The sequence below is a fragment of the Brassica oleracea genome, chromosome C7 (assembly GCF_000695525.1).
Source record: "Brassica oleracea var. oleracea cultivar TO1000 chromosome C7, BOL, whole genome shotgun sequence".
NCBI lineage: Eukaryota > Viridiplantae > Streptophyta > Magnoliopsida > Brassicales > Brassicaceae > Brassica > Brassica oleracea.
The window spans coordinates 33,221,977-33,233,187 of record NC_027754.1 but is presented as its reverse complement, the minus strand read 5'-3'; the positions used below and the strand labels follow the sequence as shown (position 1 = coordinate 33,233,187).

Genomic DNA, 11,211 nt, shown 5'->3' with positions numbered 1-11,211 from the left:
CACATTAAATAATTTATTATTTTGTTAAAAAATGTGTTACATTATTTACAAAATACTTATAATTAAATAAACTATGTATTTTGTCTTATGGATATAATTATCTTACTAAAATATTATTTTATATAATAATATAGATAGAAAATTATATTTTAACTATATAGTATATTAAATATACAGGTGTTATTGTTAACTGTATAACAGATTACATAAATCATTTAAAATACTAATGATTTTAACAGTTCTAATTTTTAACTTAATTTTTTTAAATAATAGTATATAAATAGATGACCGAAAGATTGTGTGAATTATTTTCAAAATTTTATGCTATTATACAGATATTATCCGCGTAAAAACTTAATTTATTATAGTTTTGTCACATATTTGACTATTTCAAATATTTTTCTGGGTTCTAAACGTTAAAAGACTATTTCAAATATGGCTAGAATATTACTAATGTCATTTCGGAAAATAAAAACCTTAAAAATCCAGTCGGACAAAAAGTAGCCGCCACCGCAGTTAATACAAATCTATCCGCTGTCATAAAACCAATAAAGTGATGTATTTTTAACCGAGCATTTTCATGGCGTCTCCTTCCACATCTTATTTTGTTTGACCTCTACAAGCGCCGTATAAGCTATCTATCTGTAAGTTTATATATTTGTTTAATGCGTTACGCTCAAGCATCCACCAAAACCAAAAAATGTTAGAGCAGATAAGTGGGAAAAACATCCTTCTTTGCTTCTTCTTCGGACAAAAGAGGTCAGTTTAATGGTTCAACGTGTTTAGTTTTAATATATTTCGGGTGTTAATCGAGAAAAGAAACGATTACTTAACCGCAAATCACTGCACTAAAATCTCTGAAACCCATGTGAGACTCTCAAAGTTTTGTATCAGAGAGAAAGATATTTAATTTTGTTTGTTTATGGTTTTATTATAAGAAATTGTGTTACAGAGAGAAAGCTTCAATAATGATTCCAGAGATTAGTGCTTTTTATTGTTCTCTTTGTTTACTTCGTTTGAGCTCAATTGAGTCATTTTCTCTGCTTCCAGGACTCCAAAATAGCGAGCTTTTATACAATCTCAGGAAGGCGTTGACTAATTCTTTAGATGGGTTCTTGTTAAAGTTCGTGGCTATTAGTCTCTAAGGATTCAATTCTCCATGGAGCCTCCAAAGGGATTTCGAGCTTCTTTGTTGCAATTCTGTATATTCCTTCCTTATTTCATTGGATTGCTGTTTCTGGGTTTCATCAAAGGTATGATTTTGAGAGTTTAAAACATTGCCTTCTCTGTCTCTTATTGTACTTAGGTGTCACTAAAGGCCTGGACTTTCGATGGATTTCTACTTCTTTAAATCCGATTTTCAATTTTATTCAGCCAGATCTTATGAGGGTTTACTTTTGATAAAGAACATAACTCACCAAATGATTTGACTTTCTTTGCATGGATGTTGACTTTTTGTTGGCTTAGTTTGATTTTTCTTCATGCTGTAACCATTGTCTAGCCTCAAATTTTTTTTCATTTTTCAATCAATATTGTGAAGTGGTTTGTTTTTCTTCATACAGTTTGTTTGTTCTTATCAATATTATGAAATGGTTTTAAAGACTCTTTCTTTGTTGCTTAGGTGTCGTTTTGTGCCCACTCGTATGCCTCGTTGTGACAATAGGCAACTCTGCAGTCATACTAAGTCTTTTGCCAGTTCACTTCGTTTGGACTTTCTATTCAATAGTGAGGTAACTAAACAACTCCTTCTTTCTCTCGCTGTTAAAGACTTCTTGTCTGATTCTTTATTTTTTTTCAGAGCCAAACAAATAGGACATATCTTGAAGTTCTTTCTATGCTTATGTCTCCCTGCCGCCATCATTCTCTGGCTAGTTCTTGGCATTCTAGCAAGTGTTCTTGGAGGAGCATTATACGGTTTCCTCTCCCCAATCTTCGCAACCTTTGACGCCGTTGGCGAGGGCAAGCCATACCCTTTTTTCCATTGCTTCTACGACGGAACTTGGAGCACCCTCAAGCGCAGCTTCACCGTCGTCCGTGACTTCAAAGACGTGTGCTTCCACTCCTACTTCTCGCTAATGGACGAGCTTAGAATATGCTGCCCGGATCAGAAACATTATGAGATAAGGCTAATTCAACTCCCAGGAGCTTTGGTAGTTTCGGCTCTCGGGATACTTGTTGACCTCCCTGTGATCACGCTCGTAGCCATATGCAAAAGTCCTTACATGCTCTTCAAAGGATGGCACCGTCTGTTTCAAGATCTCATCGGACGTGAAGGTCCTTTCTTGGAGACGATGTGTGTCCCCATCGCGGGGCTAGTGATCTTGCTCTGGCCTTTGGCTGTTGTGGGTGCGGTTCTTGGTTCTGTGGTCTCTAGTATCTTCCTCGGCGCTTATGCAGGCGTGGTCTCGTACCAGGAGTCATCTTTTTACTACGGACTATGCTTTATGGTTGCTTCTGTGTCCATCTACGACGAGTATAGCACTGATATACTTGACATGCCTGAAGGATCTTGCTTCCCGAGGCCTAAGTATCGAGAAAAGGAAGCCGAAACAACTGCTTTTTCAGGTCCTATACCGAGACTGGGGTCTGTCAAGAACACAGCTTCAACAAGAGAAGGATCAGTTAAAGTCCCTATGATTGATATTAAACCTCTCGATGTAAGTATTACATCCACTATTAAAATCAATGTTCTAAAAATCGCTAGACTGTAATTAGACGGTATGCTTTATAGAGAATTATTGATTAGATGGGTACCTAAACCGATTTTTTGAACGCCTAGGCTAATATTTTTTAAAAACTCAGTCAAGAAAAATCGTTTCATTTATGCTGATTTACTGCGGCAGCAGATGTATAGGCGTTGCCTACGCCGATTTTTAGAACACTGGTTGAAATCTTGAAGACTTTAAGTGTGTTTTGACTTTGTTGTCTATTGAAAATGTTGCAGCTCTTGGATGGTCTATTTGTGGAATGTAGAAAGTTTGGAGATGCTTTGGCAAGTAAAGGGCTGATAAACTCAAAAGATATCGAAGACGCGAGGTCTAGTAAAGGCAGCCAAGTGATCAGCATTGGCTTACCAGCTTATGGACTTCTTTACGAGATTCTACGCTCCGTCAAAGCCAATACTACCGGCTTGTTACTCAGTATATAGTTTCTATCTTTCTTTTGTTTTTTTCACATTTTCCTTTGTCTGTAACTCTGCACTTGCGTTTAGGTGATGGAGTAACGGAACTAACTACCAAGAACAGACCAAAAGATGCGTTCTTTGATTGGTTTCTGCATCCGTTTTTGATACTAAAGGAGCAGATGAAAGCTACAAACTTGTCTGAGGAAGAAGAAGAGTATCTCGGTAGATTGGTGTTGCTTTATGGAGACCCAGAGAGGCTAAAGAACTCGTATGCTGACTCTGCTTCTCCTACTCTCACAGAGCGTAAAAGAGCTGAACTTGATGCATTTGCTCGCAGGTAAAGTAACAGTCTAAACGTTGAATTTTTCGGATTAGACTGGATGTTTATACGGTTTCATGTCTGTGTGTGTTTGTTAGGATTCAAGGGCTAACGAAAACGGTATCAAGGTATCCAACATTCCGTAGACATTTTGTGTGTTTAGTGAAGAAACTATCAGAGGACTTGGACCTGAACCATGACGGTTCGGTGAAGGAGGAAGGATCTATAACGGAAGCACCAGCTCCGGTTAAGATATTTTCGAGGATTTTCAGTAAGAGTCAAAGATCGTTCAGAAGAAAAGGGAGTATCAATGGATCCGATCAAGAAACGCGGAAGGGTGTTTCAAGAAGTGTGCATATCGTTTAATCATGCATGGGACATATGGTGGATGTTTTGAAAACGTAAGGTCTTTTGCTCTTTGCTTGACAAAAAATGTTGGTTCATTGTAAAGATTGATCAGACAGATTGTTTTTATTTATAGAACAGTGTATGTTGCTCAAAAAAGAAAAGGTATGCGTTCGGTTAATGAACTGAAACTTTGGAAGTCTCCTTAGTTCACAGATAGAACTACAAATGCTGAATTAGCAAAACATCACTGATTATTGTAAATATTTGTATGTGTGCAATATCTCTTTTTTTTTTGTACTACACTTGGGAATGTCTAATGTCTAACCATAAGACATGTTGCTCCACTATCAATCAACCATGTTTTTTCTTCAAACTTTGTTTCATATCTTATGATGTTTCTTTTTTTGCTGGATCACATCATATGATATATGCAATGCAAGATCAAGATAAGTCACCAAGAACTTTTATTTTCCTCTTCTTGGCTTTCACAAAAATGAGCTACTCCTTTACATTTGTTTTTATTTTGCAGTTTTTTGCACAATGCAGTTTGTTTGTTCTGAAATTTGGGTCACATTAAAAACATTCTCATTGTTTGTTCTCATATGAGTTTTTGTTTCCTTGTTCTTGACATCATAAGCTATCATCATTGTTTTCCTACATGAGTCTCTACCTACAAAATAATAATTAAAAATATTAGAAAAGAAGGATAATAAAAGAGTAATCTAGGAAAATCGCATAAAAATATTCAAAGTAACATTCGCTAACACTTTAAACCTTGAAGTTATTTAACTATTATATGAAACCTTCAAACTTGCTTTTGTTTTTCATAAAAAAACTTTCAACATGGCTTACTTGTTCATCAAGTCAAAAATATGACATGTTCATCTGTAAATAATGTGTTTTTTTTCAAAAAAAATAATATTTATTTAATTAATTAATAAAAGCAATCAATAAGAAATAAAATAGAAAACATAAATAAAAAATAACAAAAATAACGTCATCTTATTTGCAGATCAACATGTCACATTTTCGACTTGATGAACAAGTAAATCATGTTGAAGGTTTTTATTGACACAAACGCCAATTTGAATGTTTAATATGCTACCTAAACAACTTCAAATTTATAATTGTTAGTGAATGCCACTTTGAAATATTTTAATGCGATTTTTCCTTTCTTTAAACCATTCTCCAGCAATTTTAATAATATGCAAAAGCATTGTCTTTCTCTCATTCAATGTAAAAACTTTAAAATTGAACTACTCAACTAAATTATTTTAAAATATCAACAAAATAGTGTTAAAGATTTGCCAGATAATATTGTTCAACAGTGAAAAGGTCCACTAGCATCAACAACCAATTGAATCTTCTTAGTTGTCTTCCAAATTATTGGATGTTTAAGCACATTAGATGCACTAGGTCTACACAATGAAGATAAGATACATTAGATATTAGCCTTGTTGAAATGATTCTGAATCAAACAAGAAAATGATGTTACCGTAATTTAGGATTAGAGTCTAGCAAAATCGAAAAAAAAATATGTTGTAATTTCATTACGAACAATTTTAATTGATACACTGTCGAATGTATGTAAGAACTTACGGTTTTGTAGGGGTGCTAAGTAGCAGACAACTGTTTCGAGATGTAGCTTTATAGCTGAAGTTTTACTTTCGACGTTTGCTAATATCCAATTCAGATGTTTACTACCTAATAAGGGAGATTGAGTTTTATTCGTTTGTCATGTCAAAAGAAATTAATGACGAATTATATACAATGAAGATATTGGGCAAATGATAAGAAGTTTCTTACTAACTTTTCTGGCAAAGTTTGCGACCCCCTGGCTACTGCTTCAAAAAATTTGGGTTGTGGCCATTTATCCACTATATTGAACAACCTGTTGATCCCTTTGTAGTTTTAGGTTCAACCTGCAAGTTATTTGTTGATGCAGAAGAGGAATGTGCTACCAATACATATAAAACTAAAAAAAAAAAGGAAAAAGAAGAAGAGATAAAATGAGAGTACTGTTTCCGCATAGTTTTGCAATTGTTTTAGCAACATTCTCGACAATCTAAACATCTCAGTCTCATCTACTATGGTTGATAAAATCTCAATACTGTCCAGCTCTATGATTTTAGTTTGACAGTTAACTGATAATGAAAACAGAGTAAATATATCAATTATTTGTTTATAAAAATAACACATGAAAAAAAGTTTTATTTGTCACTGCAAAGTTGGCTATTACAAAGAAGGATACTAAAAGAGCACATTTTCTCTAAAACATTTTCCAGCAATTTTAGTAGAATGCAAAACCATTTTCCGTCTCTCATTCATAAAAAAAAATACTTTAAAATTCACAAATCAACTTAATTAATTTAAAATATCAATACAATAGTGAACGATTTTTCGGATAGTATTGTCGAGCAGTGAAAAGGTCCACTAGTATCAACAATTAATTTAATTCTTCTTAGTTGTTTTCCAAAATATTTGATGTTTAAGAACATCATATGCACTAGGACTGCACAATGAAGATAAGATACATTAGAGATTAGCCTTGTCGAAAACGATCTGAATCAAACAAGAAAATGATGTTACCATAATTTAGGATTGGAGTTTAGCAAGCCGCTACTAAGTTTCTTAGTTTCAGCCAAATGATGTATTTCCGATAAACTTGGTTGATTTTTAGCAATGTTTTCAACACAATTCTTCTCATCTACAAATGGATGGAGACTATCAGTGAGTGAAGAAAAGAGGATACATCCAAAGCTGAATATATATGTTGCATAGTTAATTAACTGATCGACTGGTCGTCAATCTAAATTACTATAACCTTAAAAGGGTTTGAAAATCTTCCATAAGCATAATCACAAATACAATACAATCAAAAAGAGATAATATACCAACTAATCCACTATGATATCTTGTCCGCTATGATATCTTTCATTAAATCGTGTTAAAGATTATTCAATTTAACTTACTCTATAGATCAATATTAAATATCAACTTCTCTCTGATTACAATGTTGCCATCCAAATGAGACAATTTGACAGTCAAAGTATCAATAACCAAGATATTCTATGGGTGTATTGGTGTATGAACAACTTCGGATGTATACAAGAAGTTAAGAGCTAAGACTATATTTCTGAACCAAAGAAAAATAAATAAAATCACAAAGATAGAAATAGAGAATCATTTTTTATTTTGTCACGTCCAAACACAAATAAGTTTTTTATAGCATATTTGCTAAAGTTAAAGAGACGCATTCAATGAATTTTTAGATACAAAGAATTTGAAAATAGAAAAAGAATCATGCTTTGACTAATTCATTAAGTCTACGCTAGAATTTTCAAAAAAAAAAAAAATCTAATTTTTTCTGATTTTTTTCTAAATATTTTCTCCCAATTATTTTGTTCGACACAAGGCGAGTCTCTAACTTTAATTGAATACAGTAATAACATCACATCACAAATCAAAGTACCATTTTACCTCATTAGATTTATCAGAGTATCAGAAGTATTATGATTGACATCTCATAGTTGATTTTCGTGCATTAACTCGATTAAAGTTGGATTTGTAGGGGACTTGCCTTCCTCAGTTTCCTTTGAGCTATATAAGCTAATCGACCTATCCAAACTACATCGGCAAAGCTCTGAACATATGTAGTAATATTGTTTGTTTGATACAAAACCACAAGATCTAACAATATTTGGATGATTGCCATATGTAATTAGCCTTTTTATTTATAAGTCACCACTCTTAATGCGTTTTGCAGCAACATCACGGTCTTTAATTCTCTCCAAAAAAACTTAGAACTGATTCTTCCAAGTTAAGTATCTAAGTTGATTTTCAAATCAACAATAGTATCTTCCCCTTTATCCACAAGATCTATACTGATTCAAAATTTGTTAATTTCTTCAACACTATAATTTGGGAACAAACATCGACAATATGATGCACTTTTCACATGAAAACCGGTAAAATCATGAGAGAATGTGAGATTCCACAAGATCTGAATCGGTCATGAAATCTCCTTCAAAAGTAATATGAAATGGGAAGAGAAGCAACTAAATGTTTGGAATGGGGAACAATTTTCCGCACAAAATAGCCATGAGACAAGAAAATAATAAATTTGAATCTTAAATTAAAGGAAAACTATGGGAAAGGAAAGGGAAAGGCGGTTGATGTGGTGGACTCTAAGTGGGTCAAGGTAGCTGAGAAGGGATCTAGGAAGCCTTCTACCTACTATGGAAGTTATAGAGGAGATGGTGAGGGCTCTCGATACAGAAACACGCGGAGGGATGAGGGGAGAAGTGGAGGCACACGTGGGGGAGTTGGTGATCAAGAGATACGTGCTAGACCTTCTTCGCATCAACCAAGAGATTCTCATGGTCAGAGGACTCCAGTTTCCGCAGTTAGGGAAGAAGGGGAGATCAAGGGTACTGGTGATGATGCAGCGACTGACGAGTTTCAACTTGAACTAGCTAAGACGCAGGCGGAAGGATCAGAGGCGATAATTGACACTACTGAGAAGGAGATGGGTTTAATCAAGCTCAAGGGAGTGATGGGGCAACAGGAGGACATAGCAGCTGACATTGATATGGAAATAGAGGCTATTCATGCTTCCATATTGGAGAATGGTGAGGATGTGGAGGTAGAGGATGAGTTTCAGACTCTCTCGGAGGAGGAAGCTGAGCAACTGGCTGAGGTTGATGGGCAAGAGGAACTGGTGAGTGGTGATGGCAACAACGCAACGGTAGCAGATGACATGGCGACGAGACAGAGTAATCGCAGGAGGCTGCTCAAACCCAGCACAGCGGGTAGCAACAAGATGAGGATGGCAAGCTCGCTTCTCTCTCCACGCAAACGTGCTGTAGCTAAGGTGGGAATTCGTCAGGGTGATGGTGGTAAACCGTTAGAAAGAAAGGGGCCTTCAAACCCGAAGTCAACGAACCTCAACTTTTAAGATTATGGATCAAGACCTATTTATATTAGTTTCGATAATGACGGTGGGGAAAGAGGAAATTGTGATGATTATTGTGGCTTTTATTAAGATATGGAATAAAATTGGAATTTTAAGTTTGTGGTGGTGTTTTCTTGCTGTATGCGTATGTGTATTGTTACGTATGTTATGTGGTGTGAGTGTGGACTCTTTGGATTGGAGATATGGTTGTGGGAGTCGGTTTATAACGGGTCTATTATATATGGTATTGGCCTTGGTTTGGTATGGAACTATGGAGGCTTTGGGATCATTGGCGACTATGATTTTAGGTATCATGGTGCAAATTTGTTTGTGATCGAGGAGATGGGGTTCATCCTTAAGTCAAGTTAGAGGGCTATATATAGTATTGTGTACCCTTTTTGTGTTTTATATGAATTAACTAATGGGATGTTTATGGTAGGCTTAGTTGCTAGTTTAAATGCACTGAAATGGTCTTACGGGTCTAATGGTATGTTTTATCAAAATAGCTGGTTCGCTAAGCGATTGATAAATCTTGCACATTTATATGAACTATTGGTATTTTTAAGAGAGAACTGTAATGGTTTAAATATATATAATATGTATCTTGTTTTGATGGGTTTATGGAATGACGGCAAGGAGTCATCGGCAATTTGGAAAGATGGGTTTCGGTGGTGTGATCATGATCCTGATGGGTCTACTGATACACTTAATGGGTTTGAGTACGGGATTTATGGTTTCCAGGCACCTGGTATTATAAGACTGTTGAGTATCATTAAACTCCAGTCCTCTCGCTCGAAAGGGCAAAATCAGTCTCTTTATATATGAAAATATTAAGTTGGAATTGCAGAGGTCTTGGAAGTCACTGGACAAAGAGTTATCTCCGGGAAATATGGCATCAAAACAAACCAGATTTTTTATTTTTATCAGAAACGAAACAGGATTTTGGTTTAGTACAAGGATTTCAATTTCACTTTGGTTATGACAATCTGGCTACGGTGGATCCAATTGGGAGAAGTGGTGGTTTAGCTCTCTATTATAACAATGAGTTCCAAGTTAAAATTTTATATTCAAGTAATAGAATGATTAATGTTGAGGCTGTGGTCAAAGGGAAACAATTTTTCCTTACATTTGTATATGGTGAACCGGATCAGAAACTAAGGGAACAAGTTTGGGAGCGATTAACCCGGTATGGGTTATCCAGGTCGGATCCTTGGTTTATTATAGGAGATCTAAATGAGATTACTGGGAATCATGAAAAGGATGGGGGTTCTTTACGATCTGCAACATCTTTTATTCCTTTTAACTATATGATTCGAAATAGTGGGTTATTGGAATTCCCGGCTCGAGGTAATAAATTGTCATGGCAAGGCCGGAGAGGCAAAGGGAAAGGAGCGGTGATGGTCAAATGTAGATTGGATCGAGCCTTAGCTAATGAAGAATGGCACACACTGTTTCCAGTTTCTTATACAGAATACTTGAGGATGGTGGGATCGGATCATCGCCCTGTGATTGCTTTTTTGGAAGACAGATCATCAAAGAGAAGAAGGGGACAATTTAGGTTTGATAAAAGGTGGTTAGGCCAAGAGGGGCTAATGGAGTCAATTGTATCGGGCTGGACAGAATCTAGAACAGGTCAATCAGAGGATTTTATTACTAAAATTAGTAACTGCCGACATGAGATATCATCTTGGCGGAAGGAAAATCAACCATATGGAAAGGAAAAAATTCATAATCTTCAACAAGCTCTGGAGGAGGTACAAACAGATAACAACAGATCACAAGAGGAGATTATTGAGATTTCCAGGAAATTACAAGAGGCGTATAAGGATGAGGAAGAGTATTGGCATCAGAAGAGTCGGAATATGTGGCATTCATCCGGGGATCTTAACACAAAATTTTATCATGCTTTGACAAAGCAACGACGCATTCGAAATAAAATAGTCGGCCTTCATGATGATACGGGTAAATGGATTACAGATGAGAATGGTGTTGAAAATGTGGCGGTAAATTACTTTGAGGGTTTGTTTCATTCTACTAATCCTACTGAGTTTGATAGTTTTCTGGAAGAGATAGGACCAACAATTTCTCCACAGATGAATCAAATGCTACTACGGTTAGCAACAGAGGAAGAAGTCAGACAAGCTCTATTTATGATGCATCCGGAAAAAGCGCCAGGGCCGGATGGGATGACGGCTCTCTTTTTTCAACATTCTTGGCATGTTATTAAAACAGATGTGGTGGAGCTGGTGAATAATTTTTTGATTACAGGCGATCTGGATCCAAGGATAAATTTAACTAATATTTGTATGATACCAAAAGTGGAGAGGCCGACAAGGATGACGGAACTAAGGCCGATAAGTCTTTGTAATGTTGGCTACAAGATCATATCGAAAGTTTTGTGTCAAAGATTGAAAAGTTGTCTTCCCAGGCTAATTTCGGAAACACAATCGGCTTTTGTGGCAGGAA

General features: G+C 35.7%; 1 protein-coding gene across 1 annotated transcript; it reads left to right on the top strand.

Moving 5' to 3' along the window:
* Positions 1–623: 623 nt before the first annotated feature.
* Positions 624–3,969, top strand: LOC106305941 (uncharacterized membrane protein At3g27390). Its single transcript, XM_013742371.1, has 7 exons — positions 624–759; positions 1,051–1,253; positions 1,622–1,730; positions 1,799–2,657; positions 2,945–3,140; positions 3,212–3,461; positions 3,542–3,969. Exons 2-7 carry the CDS (start codon positions 1,160–1,162, stop codon positions 3,807–3,809), a joined length of 1,776 nt encoding a protein of 591 aa, XP_013597825.1. The 5' UTR covers positions 624–759; positions 1,051–1,159; the 3' UTR covers positions 3,810–3,969.
* The last annotated feature ends 7,242 nt before the right edge of the window (positions 3,970–11,211 follow it).

What these genes read in the sequence shown, in the direction of transcription:
- LOC106305941 (XM_013742371.1), top strand. Translation starts at nt 1,160, where the DNA reads ATGGAGCCTCCAAAGGGATTTCGAGCTTCTTTGTTGCAATTCTGTATA. An exon ending in ACTTTCTATTCAATAGTGAG is followed by an intron (nt 1,731 to 1,798) that starts GTAACTAAACAA and finishes ATTTTTTTTCAG; the next exon opens with AGCCAAACAAATAGGACATA. An exon ending in CTTGATGCATTTGCTCGCAG is followed by an intron (nt 3,462 to 3,541) that starts GTAAAGTAACAG and finishes TGTGTTTGTTAG; the next exon opens with GATTCAAGGGCTAACGAAAA.